General features: G+C 36.4%; 1 protein-coding gene and 1 long non-coding RNA gene across 5 annotated transcripts in view; one reads left to right on the forward strand and one right to left on the reverse strand.

Moving 5' to 3' along the window:
• LOC106873617 (NADPH oxidase 2) overlaps window positions 1–1,500 on the reverse strand; it is a 71,231-nt gene extending 69,731 nt beyond the window's left edge. For both annotated transcript variants that reach the window (XM_089338818.1, XM_014921063.3), the window contains exon 1: window positions 1,360–1,500. In XM_089338818.1, coding sequence (XP_089194944.1) covers window positions 1,360–1,404 — 45 coding nt within the window. In that variant the 5' untranslated portion in view covers window positions 1,405–1,500. The remainder of the gene's footprint in view (window positions 1–1,359) is intronic.
• Window positions 1,501–1,743: 243 nt separating this feature from the next.
• Window positions 1,744–24,132, forward strand: part of LOC128250477 (uncharacterized) — a 79,047-nt gene continuing 56,658 nt past the window's right edge. Inside the window, exons 1-2 of one of the 3 annotated variants that reach the window (XR_016237762.1) lie at window positions 1,744–1,900; window positions 5,313–5,432. This is a non-coding gene — a long non-coding RNA (uncharacterized LOC128250477). The remainder of the gene's footprint in view (window positions 1,901–5,312; window positions 5,433–24,132) is intronic. The other 2 variants (XR_008266499.2, XR_016237761.1) reach the window with 2 other exon arrangements.

Here is a 24,132-nt window from a genome sequence, read left to right on the forward strand (position 1 = left end):
GCTTTCATCAAGTGCCTTGGGGAAATTTCGAACCTGGGTTCTCATTCCTAAGGTATTTTTCGATGTTATTATTATTATTCCGGTTACTGCCTAGAATCGAACTCGGAATCTTGGGGTTAGTAGCCATATGCCTGTAGTGGTTAAGAGCACGGGCTACTGACTCCAAGATTCCGAATTCAATTCCAGGCAGTAACCCGAATAATAATAATAATAATAATAATAATAATAATAATAATAATAACATCGAAAAATATCTTAGGAATGATAACTCAGATTCGAAATTTCCCCGAGACGCCTGATGAAAGCTGGAGGGTATATCAGCCGAAATGTTGTGTTAACAACAAACAAGATGAGGACAAATATCCGTCAAATGTAAATAATGTACATAATTCCTCATCTCTTAAATATAGAACTGTATCACTATAGATGCTTTCAAAGTCTCCATATAGAAATGCGTATAGATTTGGTGTGGGATGTTAAAAAAGAATTGAAGAGTAATATTAGCAACACAGTTCAATTTCCGACGGGGTCAATTTTGCCTTTCATCCTTTCGGGACCAATAAAATACCAGCTGAGCACTCTCTCCCCCGAAACTACTGGCCTTGTGCCAAAATTTGAAAGCAGTATTAGCTACAATAGGGGCGGGTTGGGTGTGACGACAACTGGGTCATTGAAGTACAAACTTTTCCTTAATTTATTATTATTATATATATATATTTTTTTTTTTTTTATAAAGAATGCCAGCAAGAATGATGTTCAAAGCAAAAATTCCAAAGACCGTCCAAAAAATTGCATTGTTAAAAACAAACCAGCAAAAAGTTAGTGTGCAGTTTAAAATTTCACGCTAAAAGGAATAAGTCGAACGAAATCTAGTACTTTTTGTTTACCTATTTCAGGCGCTCATTGACTACAGTTGATTGATAGTGTAAAAACTACTACCTCAATAAAGTTATGCATTAACTATCAAAAATAAAAATCCAGAACATTATATAATTGCTACCAAATTAAATCTTAGCACGAGCTTCCTTCAACACTTACATGTTGGATTGATTTGTCAGAAATAGCAACCAAATCTCTCAAACTCAACCTTATCACCTTAAAAAGGAAACGGAAACACTGGATAATCTGGTCCGAGAAACACTATACCTGAACCTACCTGACGAAAACAAAACAATCGGCGATCAAGGACAGAATGCTTTTAATCATGGGTCTGATCAATCTGATCTCACCTGGGGCTAAATAAGTTATTACTACTATCTAGAATGTAAACAAAAACATCACAAGTTCTCAAAATATTATGGAATACGTTAAAATAGAAAGAAAAGTAGACATTATCAACAAATAATGACAATAACTTACAATCATTAACCATCTTGGTCCTTCGTTAACCAATGTTTTGTTCATTTTTACCGTAAGACTGAGGGCATTAAGTGACGAGTGAGCTATATTAAATCTGTTGAATATATAGCCTACTACGTCCGTCTGCCTTTGTGAAAGTGTGAATGTGCTAGTGTGTATATGTGTACGTGTGTGCGCACGCACTCTGATTACACTTCGTTTTATTTTTTTATTTCATGTATACACACTATTGTTCTATGCGTGTGTGTGTGTGTGTGTGTTAGCGCGCGCGCGTTGTGTTGTATACGTGTGATTGCAATCGCCAATAATGACACTCCTAGCTAATTTCACTGTATTTGTCACAGGGAGTGACTGTTCTTATGCTTCTTGTGTATTTTTTTTTTTTTTTTTTTTTTTTAAGTTTCAGCTCAGAGCTGCGGCCATGCTGATGCACCAGGCAATAAATATTTATGTTTGAAAAGAAATAGTTTTGTTCTAAAAACGGCGTGATGGTCAATAGATCATGTATGTGATTAGATGAGCTGATCAAAGGAGATAACTGGTAAACAATACATTTTTGCTTACAAAAATATAAAGGTATTTGAGAATTCGTTATGAGCAACACCTAATCGGATATAGGCGCAAGAGGTATTATAATTTGTTCCGAGTTATATTAACCAAATAGAAGGTATCTGTAGACTATAAAATAAGAATCCCAGGATTTTCCATCTGACAGCTGGTTGTATGTGTGTGTGTGTGTGTGTGTGTGTGTGTGTGTGTGTGTGTGTGCGTGTGTGTGTGCGCGCGAGAGAGAGAGTGTGACAGAGAAAGAGAGTGAGAGAGACAGACTGACAGATAGACAGAGACGTAGTTTTAGTATCAGTTAATCATTTTATTTCTAGTTTCAGGATTTGACGAATGGTCATGTTTGGATGCTAGGTTCAAGAGTTTAGTCCTACAGTTCTCACCTTTTGCCTTCATTGACTTGTTTTCCATGTCTGTGCCTACTCAGGTCTTTTCCTGATGCAACATACATCAGATGTCTTTTCAAATTATGGAATGCTGATCATGCTCCCTGCGCCCTTATTTCCAGGCACAACTTACCATCCCAGGATGGTCATGGTATATATATATATATAGAGAAAGTTTGCCTGTCTCAATGCACCAGCATGTCTTTTACACTTTGTCATCTTGCTTACCCACAATAAATATACACGACCACAATGCCAGATTCACTTGGCTTCTGCACTTGTTTTAATGCATTTACCACAACAGGCACAATTCGACTAGAAATTTTTCCAATTTTGAATGTTCTTCAATCTTCGCATAGTGAACATTCCTGCAAGATTCTCTCAGAGGGGAGTGATGTAGCAAATAGCTACCAACTTTCTAAACTAGGATTTGAAACCGAATCCACTGTTTCCTACAAGTCCTCAGCCTATTGTTCTAGCCTGTTGCACTAGGATTTTTATGGGAAGGAACTAACTTCTTTAACCTTCTCATGTTAAATATAGGTCAGGGTTGATCAAGGAGGAACAATCTTTTATTTTAGCTTGACCTAGTTTGGATAAGAATAATATAAGATAAGCATTCATTCTGTTTGGTTGCTATTTCTAAACTTCTTCATTCTTCCTTCTGTCCAGTGCCAATGGAAAAGCAAAATCTTTATGCAAGGGACAATACAACCCTTACAGTGTGCTTTCTCTCTCTTGTAGTCAGATGAAAATTGCTGCCAGACACAATAGACCATAGAACTAAAAACAAGTCAATGAAGGCACAAATATTACGGTTCATGAGTGTAGCTGAGTGTTGACATAGATGCATGTATGAATGTTGATTATTATTATTATAATTGTTATTATTATTCTTTTTATCACAGGTTTTGTTGGAACTCCTAGAATCTTGCATGCTATCTGCAGCCTACGGTACCATGCTATCCATTCTTTCCAGCTATCAAATACTTGCCTGATTATTTTGGTCATGCCAAAGAGGCAAACTTTTTGTAACAGCTCTACTGGGCACTCTATTCCAATTTCCTTTATATTCCTTTTGATGCCTTCTGATACTGTCCCCAAGGATCCCAACAATAATTCGCACTATTGTCACCTTCATTTTCCATAGCCATGCTATTTCATACTTCTGTTTTTTGCCTTCCTTCTTGACTATTCATGGGTCAAAGGGGCATCCAACATCAACTATACAGCACATGTGGTTCATCTTGTCCACCACCACTAGGTCCAGTTTGTTATGCTCTAGCACAGGGGTCTCCAAAAGTTTTAGACCATCGACACCTTCATGGAACCCTTGACCTCTCATTGATCCCAAAGTATATACAAGAAAATAAATAATAATTAAGTAAATGTGCATTTATCAATCCCTTGAATAGTCCCATTGACCCCTGAGGGTCGATATTGACCACTTTGGAGACCCCTGATCTGTTTGGATTGGGAAATCCCAGAGGATTTTACTAGTCTCTGACTCTGCCACTCTCTATGGTTTTTGGAAAAGAGAAAGAAGTTATTTAGAGTGTAAACACACACTAGACTAGCATAGATAGTGTGAATATAAGTACTAATCTTAATATATAAAACAGAGTTTGTGCGCGCGCGTGTGTGTGTGTGTGTGTGTGTGTGTGTGTTCCTTATGGATTCAAAAACTTAGTTGCCGATTTTGACATATGAGGTATCAATACATTCAGTAATCTTTTGCCTACCAAATAAAGTGTTTTTTGCACAAGTCTTTTTGTACTACAAAAATAACCTTGAAAACAAGGTTGAGTTGCACGGTTTTAGGTCATTAGCTAAGAGAAACAACTCTGCCTGAACAATCTTAGTTTTACAAGGGAATGAAACTCTGAAGTAATTTAGTAGATAATTTTTAATGTGAAGCACGTTTGTCTGTGTTTTGTTTAGTCCAGAGTTGCCTCTGGTGTAGCAGACCTATCGCATAGATTTTTTGGGGTTTTTTTCTTCCTGAAATACTGTAAATCTGTGTTTTTGTTTTGATGAAAGGATGTGTTTTAAGAGATGCTTTTTGTAGTAGCTCAAGTTACCACAGACACACCTCAGTTTGTGTGTGTGTGTGTGTGTGTGTGTGTGTGTGTGTGTGTGTGTGTGTGTGTTTTGTTGGGGTGAAAAAAATACTTTTTTTTGCACAATAATTTTTAAGAAATCTGGACAGCTTTCTTACTGCTAATCCTTCAACTTCAAATTACAATTGTTAATTGTTGGAAGTCAAGTAGACTGAGATGTACATATAATATTATCGTATAGAGTGGAAATTCAATACAAAGTTTCGAACTCATTATCTTGTGGTTAGTAATCTATTACCTTAAATTTGAAGCCATTAAGTCTTTAAACATTATTTTACTGGGTTTAGTCTTTCGGCTGTCGCCGTGATGGGGTATCACCTTCAAAAACGTAATTGATCATACTGACATCAGTATGTATTTCAATCTGGCATTTATTTTATAGATATCTGCTTGATGAACTGCTAACTTTGAGACATAGAGGGACACAATACTTGATTTAACAACAAATGTAAATACACACATACACACACATATTAGGTACAAGAATGACTGTGTGGTTAAGAAGTTTGCTTCCCAACCACATGGTTCCATGTTCAGTCCCCTTGCATGATACCTTGGGCATGTGCTTTCTACTATAGCCCTAGGCCAACCACAGACTTGTGTCTGAATTTGGTAGACGGAAACTGCAGCATTGTTCATCAGAAAATAACTGAGAAACATGTTTATAAAGAGTTGTTTGCTTCATACTCCTCGTGTGCCGATCTGCCCATAACAAAGGAACAAATAATGCAATGTGGTTGTAGGTCATAACACTTGGCTAATGCTGGGGTACATTGGTAGTTAATAATAAATATGATTAGTGAACTATTACATGAAAAGAGAAGAAACAGATTTTATTCAACATACCTTGCCATATTTGGTATATTATTTTTATTTTTGCCAGGCATGGAAGGTGGACATTAAATGATGATAATGATGATGATGATGATGATGATGATTTTTAACAAAAAATATAGCAGTGCAAAGATCTTGAGCCAGAAGTTCACCAAGAGACCATGCAAAGGTAGGAGTTTAATGTGATTGACAATAAGAGCCAAAACCTGAATGGTAAAAACTGTTGTGTGTTGAGCCCATCCATTCCTACTTGTGTGTGGGATGGGAAGTCTATGATACATAACGTGCCTGAAGATCCTGTGCAGCCACAGGTGAAACACAGGGTAGCAAGAGACTGACTCAACCAAAATAAAATACAAGAGTTAGCATCATAGCATCATAATTTTGAAATATCTATAAAACCATCAAAAGCTTGTTTTTTTATGTATTTTGATTTATTATAAGTGTTGCTTAATATGTCTTGCTAAAATTGCTGTTTCTTTTCAGATATCAGAAAAAGCTAATTAAAATTCATTTAAATAACAGATCTATCGGACTTTCAAAGAGGTCAAATTGTTTGTACTTGTATGCTAGGTGCTAGCGTAATGAAAACAGCTGAAATGTTTGGTGTATCAAATAGTACTGTCTCAAAAGTAATGACAGCCTTTGAGAAAGAGGGGAAAACCTCCTTGTCGAAACAAAACTCAGGTAGAAAAACCAAAATTTTCAGACAGGGATTGTCAGACTCTTACGCAAATTTTTAGGAAGGATCACAAAAGTACAGCTCCCAAAATTACTGCAGAGCTTAATGACCACCTTGAGAACCCAGTTTCCACAAAAACTGTTTACCAGGAGCTGTACAAAGCCGGATTTCACAGGAGGGCTGCAATCAGAAAACCACTACTTTCACAAACAAACGTTGTAAAGCATTTAGAGTGGAGTAAAAACCTACAGAATTGGTCCCTAGAGCAGTGGAAGAATGTTATTTTCTCGGACGAGTCATCCTTTACCCGATTTCCGACCACCGGCCATGTATACATGTGGAGACAACCAAAAGAAGCAGTTGACCCAGACTGTCTTCTTCCAACTGTTAAACATGGAGGAGGACCTGTAATGATCTGGTGGGGGCTATATTTTGGAAATCCACCGGCCTAGTAGTTTTCCTTCATGGCAGAATTAGTAGTCAAGACTATTTAAGCATTTTATCTGATCAAATTTATCCTATGGTTGTGAAACTGTTTCTGGAGGGAAACGCAATCTTTCAGGATGATAATGCACCAATTCACACAGCTAAAGTTGTTACTGAATAGCACAAGGAACATTTTAGTGAAGGTGAACATCTTATCTGACCACCATAGTCCCTAGATCTCAATATTATTGAACATTTATGGTGCATTTTAGAAAAACAAGTAAGGAGTCGTTATCCTCCACCATCATCACTACAAGAACTGGAGACTGTTTTAGCTGAAGAATGGACAAAAATTCCTTTGGAAACAATTCAAATTTTGTACGAGTCCATACCTCATAGAATTCCAGCTGTAATTACTGCCAAAGTCAGTCCTATCCCATATTAAAATTAATTTGCTTGAAATTTTAAGGTTTTTTTCAACATTTTTGTCCAACCCCTGTATATTATTCATTTTTATTATGGTATCGAGTACTCTTTTTACCGACAGTCTACATTAAATGGATATATATGCAGGGTGAGGGTATGAATGTGTGTGTGTGTGTGTGTGTGTGTGTGTGTGTGTGTGTGTGTGTGTGTGTGTGTGTGTGTGTGTGTGTGAGTGTGTGTGTGAGTGTGTGAGATCTGCCTCAGCAAGACTTGTATTATTTAGAAAAATTAACAAAAAGAATACAATGAAATTGCCAAATTGTGTGGATTGTCCCATGTTTCAAACTTTTCTTTAGAGGTATCATAGCACAAGAGCAAAAGAGAAAGACAGTAGACTTTTACAAACGTGAATTTGTCGTTGGGTTCATTTCCATCCACCTTCTGCCACTAACCTCATTGTAACAACACCACAAACTTCCAACATTTACTTTGTCCCCAAATTTCACAAACCAGACAATATCCCTGCCCTATCATCTCTGGCTATAACCGCCTGTTGAACTCTCTACATAGCTTCATAAAATACATTACTTTCACATATTAAATATAACAAACACGCCCTAATCTTACTCAACTCATTATCTTTTCTGTCTGGATCTTCAAAACTTCTTTACACTATGGATATTATACCACCCTACATGGTCACCAACAACAGAGGCAGCCTATTAGCCCTTAATCACTTCCTAATCTGCTGCCCCAGCCTGTACCCAACACCACCACTCCACCAGTTTGCTGAACTCATCCTAACCTTTAAATGGTTTCCCTCTTTTGGAAAGTTTTACAAAAAAAGTCAGCGAAGTTGCCATGGGAACCAAATGTGTACCAATGTTGCCAAACCTGTTCTTAGGCCACATTAAGAAGCAAATCTCCCCAGGACTGTAAGATTGTTATTTTGACAGCTGTGTCAGTACAACCACACTCACCATTCAACAGTGCAATTAATATTTTTCACCCTGCCTTGGAGTTTACCTCTACTGTATATGACATTCCTGTTAGTTTTCTCAACATTTCCATCACTAATAATAATAAGCACTTTTCCATCCCCGTGCAGTACAAACCTACTGACTTCCACTTCTGTCCCCACTACTCTTTCTTTTACCTCAAACACACTAAATCTGCCAAACCATTTTCTCAATTCCTCTGGCTTTGCCAACTCTGCAGTGCTCATCTGGATGTCAAATCCCAATGTGACAGAAGTGACTTTTCTTTCCTAAATTGAGAGTCTTCGATCAGTTGTGGACCTTGTACTCTGCCAGCACTTTTAAATGCACTCACTATTGATGCAGCACCTGTTTCTACAATATAATAATTATCTCCTGACCTAGATTACATTACCACATGACCCAAAACATCTGAGGCATATCTTCCAACCTCATATATTTCATCTACAAACATTGGAGGGAAAAGGCTGTCATTTTGTCGATTGCTTTTGTGAACACTTTCAAAGTATGGTTGTATCCTTCAGTTGTTCTTCATACACCCCAATAATATTCTGCACCCTTTATGACAATAGCCCCATCTTTATCTACTTGTTTGGTAACTATTGTTTTATTGTTTCCGAGGCATTTAAGAGCAGACTTTTCCAAATTGGTGATATTTTGGCTAACTATTCTATTTAAGTAGGAATTTGGAAAGGATATTGGCATATTGGTCTAGAAAAGGATTTCTTCCTTGTAGACAGGGGATTTTGATATGCTTCTTATAGGAGATTCATCTTCTTCACTTTCATAGTCTTGTTATTGATTTTATTCCCTTTGCCAAAAGAAGTTTATTATCAGAATTCCTTTTTGACAATCATTTTAGATGTTTCTTCCTTTCTTTTGATTATTGTTGTCTTACTATTGTCATACTGCTTATTGTCTCAACACTAAAAAAAAAAATGAATTCTTCTTTGTTTAACATTTGTTGCTGTTGTTATTGTTGCTGCTGCTGCTGATAATGATGATGATGATCATGATTTTTGCTTGTTAATCCGAACATTTTGTTTATTGTTTATCATTGTATTCTTTGTCTTGTTTTGGATTTTAAACATATTGTCATTTTGAGAAGCCTCTAACTACTTTAGAAAACAATGTAATGTTTATTTCTAGAGTGTCTTTTCATACAGGCAAGCTTTGTCTAGATCTTGAAAATGATCCACTTCAGTATTTTTTTTTTCACTAGCATTTTAATTTAAAATGTAGTTGAGGGAATTTATATTATACATGTTTTGGTTTATGGTTTTTGTCCTTGTGACATGTATAAGTACATTCACTTGCATATCATAGTTGTTGGGGGGTCCTTATCAGAATTCACAGCTTATTCATCAAGAAACAACTGTTTCCATTGACACAAAGTCTGGATTTGTTTTTTCCTATTGAAATGTCCTTATACCATATTTCTCACACGTTTTCAGCAATATTGCTAATTGTTTTGTTTGTTTTTTTATATCAACTACATTTTTCCTGTTTGAGAATAACCAATAATTTGTTTTGAAATGAGGTTGCTTATATAGGATGATAGAAATATCCGTTCTGAACTTTGTCATTGTATGTTTAATTTAAATTTTGATTCCTCCACTGGTTTTCTTACAACTTTGTAAAATAGGCACATGTGAGGCTGTATAGGTGTAGTGAATGTGATCCTGCTTGAATATATCCCAAAGGTGATCGTTGTGGTATATGTCAGTTTATACTCACTGTATATACATGTACAAATTGACATGGACCACATTGATGCATCATACATATATATATGGGTGTGTATAGCTGTGTATAGAAGATAATATTAATCAAAGGAATTCTAACTTTGTCTGATTTTCACATTTTATTTACAATTTTATAATAATATAATATGAGATAATATAATATAATGAAATGATAGAATTATTAAATGTCCATTCTGATTGAACTAGTACTTTCATGCATTAACTTATGCAATCTTCAGGTTCATATAGTAGTGGCGACAGTTATGTTTTACAATTTACAACTGTAGTGAGATGGCTCAAATGTGTGCCTTAAATACATTTGTGTAGGCTCCAGAATGTTAAGTTTTGCAAACTGTATTCTGACCAATCAGTGTGTGGCTTCACTAAATTATTTCAGTTCATTAGTGTTTGGTTTAGGCGTCAAGAGACCTGTATTTTGACCCTGGCCAAAGCAGTAACTGTCTGGTTATTTTTAGAAATGTTGTAAACATTTCCCAGGGATTTTTTCCTTTCAATTATCATCATCACCATTATCATCACCTTTATTATAATTTACATTATTTATATTTGACAGATATTTGTCCTCATCTCGTTTGTTGTTAACACGTTTCAGCTGATATACCCTCCAGCCTTTATCAGGTGTCTTAGGGAAATTACGAACCTGGGTTCTCATTCCTTAGGTATTTTTCGATTATTATTATTATTATTATTATTAGTCAGGTCATATGGCATAGTGGTTAAGAGCGCAGGCAACTAACTCCAAGATTCCGAGTTCAATTCCAAGCAGTGACCTGAATAATGATAATTATAATAATGATAATAATAATAATAATAATGTGATTGGTAAGCAAGCTACTTACCACACAGCCACTCTTATGCTTACGTTTGTGAATATTTTTCCGGATTTTGTGGTCATATATTGGCTGGTATATATTGGCATGTGCCACATCGGCTATCATTGCATTTAGATACAATGAATGATTTGCCTTTGTTATTAAGATCAAACTTTGCCTTTGTTAATAATTTTTTCAAGTTTTTAAACTGTCTTTTACTAAAAACCATTGCTCGATCTGTGATTATATCTTTTAATTCATTACTTTGAGCAATGATTGGTAAGTTTGCTTTGGCAATGGTGAAGATATTCTGGTTACATGGATTGTGTGTTACTATAAATGGTATGACTTGTCCTTCTTTTCTTCTTTGGGTTGTCCTAAGTTGCTGTACGGGTACTTTTATAGCCTACTGTATGCCATTTTCTGTTATTGAGAGGGGTATTTTGAGCAAAAATTCTATTAGTTCTGTTAGGTGTTTATTCCTGATATTTGCATCTTCTACAATTGTACAAATTCCTCTGGCTAAGCTGTATGGGATGTTGTATTTTGAATGTGGTGGATGGCACGACTTAAAATTCAGTTATTGATGTATGTCTGTATGTTTAAAGTATATATCTGTGGTAATGGTGGTGTCTTTTTTAATTACCATTATGTCTAGGAATGGTAATTTGGGACTACTCATCTTCTTTGTAAACTGAAGAGATGAGAGTACGTTGTTCAAGAGGATAGTGAACTCTTCCAGAGAATTTAGAGTCTGTTCAGACAATGAAACAGTCATCAAGGTATCTCTTCCATGGTTTTTCAATATACTTTCAAAATTCGGTGCTATAGCTTTTCTCTACTTCTTGGTTGTGTTGTTCTTCTAAATATTCCACAGCAGAGTTCATGCAAATGGGAACAAACCTCGTTCCCATCTTTAATTTGGATGTAATTCTTTCCATTAAAGAAGAATGTGCTGTTTTCCAGAATAAGTCTGTGTCTAATATAAATGGCACTGTGAATCTGTTGGGAATCACTTCTGTTTTTCTACCCAGTATTTAATCACCTTTATTCCTAAATCATGTGGAATATTGGTGTAAAGGCTTACATCAAAACTGAATTAAAATATTTTAGGAAGATGGGACAGGAAGTCAATGTCATCATGGATGAAACTGAGTATGTAGGTACATAGCAGTTTCAAAACAATGTCAATAAACTTGCTTAGACAGTGGGTAGGGCATGCTGGACCATCTATAATAGGTTGATGTTTTAAGTCTTTGGGATATAGTAATTTTATGTACTCACTTTCTTGTTCTTTTACTGCATGTTGAATATCTTTTGTCTTATGTATATTCGGTAAACCGTAGAAGTTGCATGAAATTGGTGATGTAGTCTCTTTCATTATCAGTGAGTTGTAGTATTTTGAAACCAGGTTGTTGATCTTCTTCATGATGTGGTGGTCTATATTTGAAGGTATTTCACAATAGAAGGTTGTGTCCTTCAGTTGGTCCTCAACCAAATCCTTGAAGTATTCGGAACAATTGCACCCAATTTATCTGCTTGTTTAATTATTATTGTTTGATTGTTTTGTATACATTTTAAGTGCAGACATCTCTGATTTGTTAATGTTTAGCCTAACATTAGTATTGTGTCTAAGGGGAAATTTAGACAGGATACCAATGTATTGGTTAAGATAGTTATTTCTTACTTTTGGTGGAGTGAAATTTGATTTATACTTTACTAGGGGTTCATCAATCTCATTACTTTTATTAGTGAAGAATTCTATAAGTTGTAACTTACAACAGAATTTCTGGATGACTGTTGATGTAGGTGTGAATTTCAGTCCTTTTGACAGAAGTTAGATTTCATCATTGTCAAGATCTCTTTTGGATAAATTAATTATTTTAGGATCAATACATTCGGTTGTTTTGGGTGTGTTTCCTCTTGGATTTTTCTTTCTCTGGTTTTTGTTGTCCTGACATTAAAAAATGGATTTATCTCTGTTTATGATTTATGTTCCTGTTGATGTTTGCTTGATGGACTTTGCATTTTGGTTGTGGTGTTTTACTTGGTTTTGTCATGTTTTTTGCAAAAGCAAAAATTTAATTTACTGGAGGAATTTCAACCATGTTTCGTGGTCTGCTACCACAACAGCTCCTTTATAGGATCCAGTTAGCTCAAGACATCATCAGGAGGAACCACGTCCAGTTTCGGCCCCTACTCCTCTACCGTTTTGACGTGGCGGGGCCCCTCCTTTCAGAGGTGTCTTCAACTCTGGGGTTGGGTGTATGTCTTCTTTCTTCTATTCCCTGGCCTCTTTGATGCAGCATCAACGAGTGTCAGCGTCCGACTGATCGTCATGTCAAGTTCCCCTTTTTATATCTGCTGCTAGGCTCCAGCAGGCAGCCCCAGCTAGTTGTCACGTGACACTGTCTAAATTTCCTGCTGCTAGGGTCCAGTAGGCAGCACCAGCAAGTTGTCACATGACACTGTCTGAACTTTAACTGACAAGGGAGGGCGCGAAGCCACTTCAGTGTCAGCCTGTCTCACCTATGACTTTCAAGCCATATTCGGTCTTCCCGCTTCAGCCATATATAGAAGCTGGCTTTTTCGACCGCCTCCTGTATCCTCCTTATCAGTTTTCTCTGTTCCGAGTTTGAAAACGCAAATCTTCTCTTGAATAGCGTTGTCATTTTTCTTTCAATGAAGCCTCTAGCCCCCACTGCCAGATGGTAGTACTCGACAGTCCATCCTTGTTCTCTGCACTCTTCGATTAGTTTTTCATATCTCTTCTCCTTTCGTTTCTCTGCATTGTCGATGTTTTCTTCCCATGGTACTGTCAGTTCTAGCAAGATTCCTATTCTCTGTTCTGTGTTCCATATGACTAAGTCTGGTCTTTTTGTTGTTTTTATAAGTGGAAAAATTGCTAGACTTCCCAAATCCATGGCCAGCTCCCAGTATCCCTTCCATCTTTCGTCTATCTCATATATTTTATTTGGAGGCCTGATCTTATATCCTTTCCCCTCCTTCTGGAAGTATATTTTCCTGCGCTTTTCCACTTTGGGGTACTCTCCTCTGTTGTATCCCTCGATCTTCTCCTTGAGTTCTGCACTTATGACGCCAAGGACTTGATTATGGCGCCATGTATACCTTTCCAGTGCTAGTCTGCAGCTTGACAGAACGTGTCTCACCGTCGCTTTCTCCCCGCATCCACATTCATCGGTTGTTTTTATGTTCCATCGAACTAAGTCCGCCGGTGAGGGTAGAACGTCGAAGGTAGACTTGATCAGGAAGGCTGTTCTTGCTTGTTCCCAAGCCCAAAGTTCCTTCCATGAGATTCTGTGACTGGCCACGTTTTCCTCCCATCTCAGATAATAAAATAAGGGTAAGAACAAAACAAATTATTAATATAAAACAAATGTAGTTGAATCAGTAAAATAATTTATTCATTCTTGTAGGGAGAAAATAGCCATGAAACATTATTTAAATGGGATATTTGGGGTTGATGTTTCTTCACCAACATCTCGATGTTTGAAGAAATGTTAGCAGTGGCTACTCTCAAGTTATTTTCAAGATGATTATCAGTTATTCTTGATCTTGCTTTGGATTTAGTAGAATTCATTTTTGAGAATAGCTGCTCACATTTATATGTGCTCCTAAAGAGTAACATTTTCTTTCTAGCAAAATCCACGATCAAGGGGAAATTTTCTCTAGATAGGCTTTTATAAAACTCTATTAGTGAACGATCTCTCATTTCCTGTTTTAAATCTTCATTCCCTTGAAGTTCAATTAATTCCATCTGTAATTCCTCGGGAGCTTGGTTAATATTGATATCAAAAGGTGAAGAAAATATACATAGATATGTTTCTTGTGATAATGAAATCTTGAAATCTATTATTGAATTTTTCATTGATCAATTTTACCTCATCTGCATAAGAAGTACAATTGATTTTGCCATGAATTGCCAATGTTAGGAAATGGAATGTATTACAATTTCTGAGATGTTGTTCCCACAGTTGCATTTTGTTTGAAATGTTTTGATATGACTGTACAACTGATGAATGAATTGGCCTTCTCCTTGCAATTTCAAATTAAGGTCATTAAGATATGAAATAAAGTCAACAAGAAAAGCAAGATCACATATCCAACCATCATCACTCAATTAGGGCACAGACTTTCCTTTCATTTCTATGTATGTAAAAAATTCACTCCTCAGATCATAAAATCATTTCAACATTTTTCCTTTGCTCAACCATTCCATCTCACAATAGTAAACCAAATCTCCATACTCTGCCTCGATATCCTCAAGAAATTCTTTAAACTGGCGGTGGTTCAAAGCTCGAGATTCTATAAAATTTATACTCGAAACAACCTTGGACATGACATGTTCAAATTTGAGTGACTTGGCGCAACAAATTCTCCTGGTGAATTATGCAATGAAAAATGGATAAATCTTTTGTGTCTATATTCATAGAAGCCAATTCCGATCTGATTTTAGAAACTAAGCCTGCTTTACTACCAACCACCACAGGAGCACCATCTGTTGATAAACCATGAAGGTTTTTGAAATGTAAATTAAATCTGGCCAATAACATTTTCAATTCTTGAAAAATATCCTGATATTTAAATCTTCATCAATTCCACATACAAAAATTGCAAGTTGGGCTGTATTTGACATGTCAGTGTTCTCATCAATAGCTAAGGAAAAATATTTAAAATGCGAAGAAAGTCTTTTCATGCCCAAGTCTACATTAGTTGCAAGTTCGTCAGTCTACCTTGTTACAGTTCTACAAGACAAACTAATATTATCAATTTCTTTTTTTTTTACCCGAACAAAAAATTTCAGCTACTGCTTGTAGGTGTTCTTTTACAAATTCACCATCAGAATAATTTTTCGAATGTTTTGCAGTTTTCTCGCTAATGATATAACTAGCATGAATAATATTTTTGCTATCTTCACGTCTCTTGACAAAAATTGTGTGCTACTCTTTCAAATCTTTTATTAAATTTTCAACTTTTTGTTTCCTACGTTGACCTTGAAAGCTTTCATAATGAGATGAGTGTCTTTTTACATTATATTCTTTAATGACAGAAACTGATTCTGAGCAGAGTAAACACATTGGTTTATGTTTGATTTGTATGAAAAAATAATCATTGATCCACTTTTCTTGGAACACTTGAGATTTGTTATCCCCTTTTCTCTTTCTTGATGACGACATTTTAGGGTTGAATAATTCGAGGCAAAGATATAGATAGTGGTGATAAATAACAGAGCACATGCTGGGGTGTGAAATATGAACTTTATATAAGGAAAATACATACTTAATCAGAGGAATAAGAATGAAGTAGTATGTAGTGCATGGCTGATATTATCAATAGTCAATTGTTTGGATAAATGCATTTAAGTGGAGTTATTTCTGGCCTTTGCATATTAGCATATTAATAGGCTTGGTCGTTCACTAAACTGGTTCTTGGTTTTGAGAGAGTTGAGTGAGTGCGTGAATGAAATGTTGATCATTCACTTGTGTCAAGAAGAAATAAACTTACAGATTGAAAGTTAGCTACTCACTGACTAGTAAGGCTTACGATTAGTTTAATTTATTATTGATGTTTCCTGTCTCTTTTTGGAGGAAACATGAGTTTCACTTCCTCTATTTTAATTCTACAGATTTAGTCCTTTCACATTTCCTAGAATTTTTCCTACAGTGCACTCCACGAAAGCTTGTTTTGTTTTTGCCTATTTACTCTACGAGTCAGCCAGACTAGAAAATTAACCACTTCACGGCCATACTGTTACAGGTCTCTGCGGGCCAGAAAACAAGGCTTTGTGGGCCAAATCTGGCCCGCAGGCCGTAGGTTGCTTATGCATGCCTTAGACAATTATTCCAACCTCTAACTCTACTGACCTATATATATATACACACACACACCCATGTGTGTGTGTGAGAGAGAGAGAGAGAGAGATATGAGAAAATGATATAAATGAAATCTGCAAATTGCTGAAAATAGCAAACTGCTTTGGGTATTCATTCCTTTACAGAGTGAAATGACAATATGATCTAATGAAGGGGTTATTCAAAATAATCACCTAAAGAAACACATTTTACACTTTTGACAAATGACAGTGATTACACAATATGTTAGTTCATATACATCATCTCACCAATGTTCTACAGTTTTACACTGTATCAATGTGAGGAAACAATTGTAGTAATATGAAGTAAAGAATGTTGTTCAATCTATTTTCTCTTATTCATCCTTTCTCTATGGATACTATGGAATTCCATATGTATATCCAGTAACAGGAGTATTTCACTGTATGATGACATCTGACAGCCAATAACTTGGGTTAAGCTTTGCAAAGCATAATGCAAGGTTTTTACCCAAATTTTATTCAAATACATATAAATATAGTCAAATTGAGCATTAAAAATAACAAATTACAAAATAATAAAAGGGTGTACATGTGGAATATGTTAGGTTGAAACTCAGTGAAGGTGGGAGAAAGAGGAGAAAAGAAAGGTCCAGAGAAGGTAAAAAAGTTCATATACATACATACATACATACATACATACATACATACATACATATATATACATATATATATATATATATATATATATATATATATATATATATATATATATATATATATATATATATATATGATGATGATGATCTTTTCTCCCGCCATGCCTCTGTCTACCCCTCCATCCTCTCTCTCTCTCGTAGTTTTTCCTTAAGGTCTTCAGGTTCTGGCTATATATAAATGAGAAACCCATTCTAAATTATCTCGCTGACATACTACGACGAAATCTCCAAGATGCAGATAAGATAGAGATTTTTTATTTATTTACGGCCTCAAACATCTCATACCATCGCGCTTTAGTTTGCCCTCTATTATTTATCTTGTTTCTCTCCATGAAATTCAATTGAATTCAGTTGTTGTCTTAAATTCATACTTATTCATTTTCTAAGCTTCCTAAATTCATGCTACGTTATATTCTACTCACCTAGAATTCATTGCTCTTTTAAAAATTACGATTTATGCATTGTTGTCTCTCAAATATTTAAAATCTACAATTAAGAGCCCTATCTACTCGCTGGCGGTACCTACCCACCCCTACCCATTTTCCTTTATTCAAAAATTCTTATCGCTCCTTAAAATTATGGCTTTTAAGTGTTGATTTCTCAGCCCAAGAATTACAGCGTGATGTGCTGCTTGACTGGTCCCCCCCATCTCTCTCTCTCTCTTTATATATATATATATATATATATATATATATATATATGATGATGATGATCTTTTCTCCCGCCATGCCTCTGTCTACCCCTCCATCCTCTCTCTCTCTCGTAGTTTTTCCTTAAGGTCTTCAGGTTCTGGCTATATATAAATGAGAAACCCTTTCTAAATTATCTCGCTGACATACTACGACGAAATCTCCCCTACCCATTTTCCTTTATATATATATATATATATATATATATTTATATCATAAGGTTTTTAAACTTTTAAATTTTCATATTCAAAAGAGACAGAGACTTCAAATTCGATATATCGATTTATTCACCACTCTATGTTAACATTTCTGTGCCAAACTTATCCAGTGACTGGTCCATTGGATTTAGACGTTTGGCACTTCTTCAGGAGTAGTTACCTTTCGAACAAGACACGAAAAAACACATACATAACTGTTATTAGGTCCTTAGGACATCGTTAGGTTTCGTCTTTGTTATTACTGGATAAGTTTGGTACAGAAATGTTAACATAGAGTGGTGAATAAATCGATATATCGAATTTGAAGTCTCTGTCTCTTTTGAATATGAAAATTTAAAAGTTTAAAAACCTTATGATATAAATATAAACTGTGAGAACGACCCTTAAGGAATCTAATTAATGATCTCCTAAGGTAAGTTCTTATGCTATATTGGTAACGGTTGCTACATCCTCTGGGAAAAAAATTATTATATATATATATATATATATGATGATGATGATCTTTTCTCCCGCCATGCCTCTGTCTACCCCTCCATCCTCTCTCTTTCTCTCGTAGTTTTTCCTTAAGGTCTTCAGGTTCTGGCTATATATAAATGAGAAACCCATTCTAAATTATCTCGCTGACATACTACGACGAAATCTCCAAGATGCAGATAAGATAGAGATTTTTTATTTATTTACAGCCTCAAACATCTCATACCTTCGCGCTTTAGTTTGCCCTCTATTATTTATCTTGTTTCTCTCCATGAAATTCAATTGAATTCAGTTGTTGTCTTAAATTCATACTTATTCATTTTCTAAGCTTCCTAAATTCATGCTACGTTATATTCTACTCACCTAGAATTCATTGCTCTTTTAAAAATTACGATTTATGCATTGTTGTCTCTCAAATATTTAAAATCTACAATTAAGAGCCCTATCTACTTGCTGGCGGTACCTACCCACCCCTACCCATTTTCCTTTATTCAAAAATTCTTATCGCTCCTTAAAATTATGGCTTTTAAGTGTTGATTTCTCAGCCCAAGAATTACAGCGTGATGTGCTGCTTGACTGGTCCCCTCTCTCTCTCTCTCTCTTTATATATATATATATATATATATATATATATATATATATATATATATATGATGATGATGATCTTTTCTCCCGCCATGCCTCTGTCTACCCCTCCATCCTCTCTCTCTCTCGTAGTTTTTCCTTAAGGTCTTCAGGTTCTGGCTATAGATAAATGAGAAACCCATTCTAAATTATCTCGCTGACATACTACGACGAAATCTCCAAGATGCAGATAAGATAGAGATTTTTTATTTATTTACGGCCTCAAACATCTCATACCTTCGCGCTTTAGTTTGCCCTCTATTATTTATCTTGTTTCTCTCCATGAAATTCAATTGAATTCAGTTGTTGTCTTAAATTCATACTTATTCATTTTCTAAGCTTCCTAAATTCATGCTACGTTATATTCTACTCACCTAGAATTCATTGCTCTTTTAAAAATTACGATTTATGCATTGTTGTCTCTCAAATATTTAAAATCTACAATTAAGAGCCCTATCTACTCGCTGGCGGTACCTACCCACCCCTACCCATTTTCCTTTATTCAAAAATTCTTATCGCTCCTTAAAATTATGGCTTTTAAGTGTTGATTTCTCAGCCCAAGAATTACAGCGTGATGTGCTGCTTGACTGGTCCCCCCCATCTCTCTCTCTCTCTTTATATATATATATATATATATATATATATATATATATATATATATGATGATGATGATCTTTTCTCCCGCCATGCCTCTATCTACCCCTCCATCCTCTCTCTCTCTCGTAGTTTTTCCTTAAGGTCTTCAGGTTCTGGCTATATATAAATGAGAAACCCTTTCTAAATTATCTCGCTGACATACTACAACGAAATCTCCAAGATGCAGATAAGATAGAGATTTTTTATTTATTTACGGCCTCAAACATCTCATACCTTCGCGCTTTAGTTTGCCCTCTATTATTTATCTTGTTTCTCTCCATGAAATTCAATTGAATTCAGTTGTTGTCTTAAATTCATACTTATTCATTTTCTAAGCTTCCTAAATTCATGCTACGTTATATTCTACTCACCTAGAATTCATTGCTCTTTTAAAAATTACGATTTATGCATTGTTGTCTCTCAAATATTTAAAATCTACAATTAAGAGCCCTATCTACTCGCTGGCGGTACCTACCCACCCCTACCCATTTTCCTTTATTCAAAAATTCTTATCGCTCCTTAAAATTATGGCTTTTAAGTGTTGATTTCTCAGCCCAAGAATTACAGCGTGATGTGCTGCTTGACTGGTCCCCCCTCTCTCTCTCTGTCTTTATATATATATATATATATATATATATATATATGATGATGATGATATTTTCTCCCGCCATGCCTCTGTCTACCCCTCCATCCTCTCTCTCTCTCGTAGTTTTTCCTTAAGGTCTTCAGGTTCTGGCTATATATAAATGAGAAACACTTTCTAAATTATCTCGCTGACATACTACGACGAAATCTCCCCTACCCATTTTCCTTTATATATATATATATATATATATATATATATATATATATATATATATATATATATATATATATATATATATATATATATATATATATATATATATATATATATATATTTATATCATAAGGTTTTTAAACTTTTAAATTTTCATATTGAAAAGAGACAGAGACTTCAAATTCGATATATCGATTTATTCACCACTCTATGTTAACATTTTTGTGCCAAACTTATCCAGTGACTGGTCCATTGGATTTAGACGTTTGGCACTTCTTCAGGAGTAGTTACCTTTCGAACAAGACACGAAAAAACATATACATAACTGTTATTAGGTCCTTAGGACATCGTTAGGTTTCGTCTTTGTTATTACTGGATAAGTTTGGTACAGAAATGTTAACATAGAGTGGTGAATAAATCGATATATCGAATTTGAAGTCTCTGTCTCTTTTGAATATGAAAATTTAAAAGTTTAAAAACCTTATGATATAAATATAAACTGTGAGAACGACCCTTAAGGAATCTAATTAATGATCTCCTAAGGTAAGTTCTTATGCTATATTGGTAACGGTTGCTACATCCTCTGGGAAAAAAATTATTATATATATATATATATATATATGATGATGATGAACTTTTCTCCCGCCATGCCTCTGTCTACCCCTCCATCCTCTCTCTCTCTCTCGTAGTTTTTCCTTAAGGTCTTCAGGTTCTGGCTATATATAAATGAGTAACCCATTCTAAATTATCTCGCTGACATACTACGACGAAATCTCCAAGATGCAGATAAGATAGAGATTTTTTTTTTATTTACAGCCTCAAACATCTCATACCTTCGCGCTTTAGTTTGCCCTCTATTATTTATCTTGTTTCTCTCCATGAAATTCAATTGAATTCAGTTGTTGTCTTAAATTCATACTTATTCATTTTCTAAGCTTCCTAAATTCATGCTACGTTATATTCTACTCACCTAGAATTCATTGCTCTTTTAAAAATTACGATTTATGCATTGTTGTCTCTCAAATATTTAAAATCTACAATTAAGAGCCCTATCTACTCGCTGGCGGTACCTACCCACCCCTACCCATTTTCCTTTATTCAAAAATTCTTATCGCTCCTTAAAATTATGGCTTTTAAGTGTTGATTTCTCAGCCCAAGAATTACAGCGTGATGTGCTGCTTGACTGGTCCTCCCTCTCTCTCTCTCTCTCTTTATATATATATATATATATATATATATATATATATATATATGATGATGATGATCTTTTCTCCCGCCATGCCTCTGTCTACCCCTCCATCCTCTCTCTCTCTCTCGTAGTTTTTCCTTAAGGTCTTCAGGTTCTGGCTATATATAAATGAGAAACCCATTCTAAATTATCTCGCTGACATACTACGACGAAATCTCCAAGATGCAGATAAGATAGAGATTTTTTATTTATTTACGGCCTCAAACATCTCATACCTTCGCGCTTTAGTTTGCCCTCTATTATTTATCTTGTTTCTCTCCATGAAATTCAATTGAATTCAGTTGTTGTCTTAAATTCATACTTATTCATTTTCTAAGCTTCCTAAATTCATGCTACGTTATATTCTACTCACCTAGAATTCATTGCTCTTTTAAAAATTACGATTTATGCATTGTTGTCTCTCAAATATTTAAAATCTACAATTAAGAGCCCTATCTACTCGCTGGCGGTGACCCGCCCGCCCACCCCCTCCACCGGAAGTTCATTCCTCTGTCATCCCACCCCCTCCACCGGAAGTTCATTCCTCTGTCATCCCCTCCACCGGAAGTTCATTCCTCTGTCATCCTGTCAACCTCGGCTGTCTCCCGGAACCCATCTAGTGGCCTTGGCCATCCTCTCCCCTACCTTTGGGTAGCGCATTAAGTTTGAGAAATGTTTGCAGGTTGTAGGTACTGTTTTGCTTATGAATTCTTCCAATTGCAAGTTTTCTTTTCAGGTACACGACACTGCTTTTCCCCTTCCCAGGCTACAGGCCCACACCCCCAACACCCATACTGTTAGGATTGGCACTCTCAACGTCGGCACGCTGAAAGGTAGATCTGGTGAAATTGTTGAGATGCTTGAACGGAGACGCGTAGATATGTGCTGCATCCAGGAAGTAAGATGGAGAGGAGGTTCTGCGAGGTTCCTCACAAGCAAAGAACACAGGTACAAGATTTTCTGGGCAGGGAACACTGACGGGGTCGGGGGCGTAGGAATACTTCTAGCGGAGAAATGGGTGGATAAGGTAATCGAGGTCGTTAGAGTAAGTGACAGAGTACTTAAGATCAGACTAGTGCTTCATCATAGATTAGCTACTGTCATCTCAGCCTATGCACCTCAACCGGGGCTACCAGATGGTCTGAAAGACCAATTCTATGACACCCTCTTGCAAACTACCTCGTCGACGAGTGACAGGGACCTTCTCTTTGTGGCTGGAGACTTCAACGGTCATGTCGGACGTCGTGCTGGAGGCTTCCATGGCATACATGGAGGCTATGGCTTCGGTTCCCGCAACGAGGAGGGAACCAGACTGCTGGAGTTCTGTGATGCAACCGATCTTATGGTCTGCAATACCAACTTCAGGAAACCTGCCAGTCACCTAGTCACCTACCGATCCGGCAGACACTCTAGCCAAATCGACTACATCCTCGCCAAAAATAGGGAAAGAGGGCGGCTTATAAATGCCAAAACCTACCCTGGCGAAGAATGTACCCCACAACATAGATTAGTAGTTAGCGACTTTGGGATCAAGGCAAAATGGGTGCCCAGAATTAGACAGGCTTGGAGGAGAAGGGTGTGGAAGCTTAAAGACCCTGCAAACGGACAGAGACTTAGAGACAAGTTACTTGAAGCATTTAACGAAATAGAAGGGGATATAGCATCATACAACGTGGAAGACAATTGGAGATTTCTGCGGGACAACCTGTTGAAAGCCACCGACCAGATTTGTGGGTGGTGTAAGGTCCCCTCCCGACCCAGAGTAACGTGGTGGTGGAACAAGGAGGTAGACAGGGCTATTAGACAAAAGAAACAGGCTTGGAAGGACTGGAAGAACGGTGGTAGCAGGGAATTGTACCAATGTGCCAGAAGGGAGGCTAGGCGACAGGTTTATTTAGCCAGAGGGGAAGCAGATAAGGAAAGATTTGCCAATGTTTTGCGCCGTGAGGACCAAAGACTCGAGGTATTTCGTGTTGCAGGACAGTGTAGGAGAGAGAATAGTGATGTTGTAGGAGAGAAATGTGTTCGCATGGATGATGGTACGCTTGCATTAAATGAGGATGCAAAGAAAGAGGTCTGGAGATGCCACTACGATAGATTGCTTAATAAAGAGAATGAATGGGAGAAAGAGAGCCTGCCGTATGTCGACCCAATAGAGGGACCAGCTATCCGAGTTGATAGTACCAGGGTAGATAAAGCAATTAAGAGTATGAAGACCGGGAAAGCCCCCGGCCCATCAGGAATCACTGCAGAGATGCTCAAAATATCTGGCAGTGTTGGCTATAGCCTAGTCACCCGTATTACGAACCAGGTGATACACGAAGGAGTCATACCCAATGACTGGTGTAGCAGCATCATAGTCAACTGCTACAAAGGTAAAGGTGACGCTTTAGATACAAATAATTACAGAGGCATCAAGCTGTTAGATCAGGTTATGAAAGTTACAGAGAGGGTCATAGCCCAACTAATTAGGGAGCGAATCAATTTAGATGAGATGCAGTTTGGGTTCGTGCCAGGTAAA

The sequence above is a fragment of the Octopus bimaculoides genome, chromosome 21, assembly GCF_046866305.1.
Source record: "Octopus bimaculoides isolate indiv1 chromosome 21, ASM4686630v1, whole genome shotgun sequence".
Taxonomy (NCBI): Eukaryota; Metazoa; Mollusca; class Cephalopoda; order Octopoda; family Octopodidae; genus Octopus; species Octopus bimaculoides.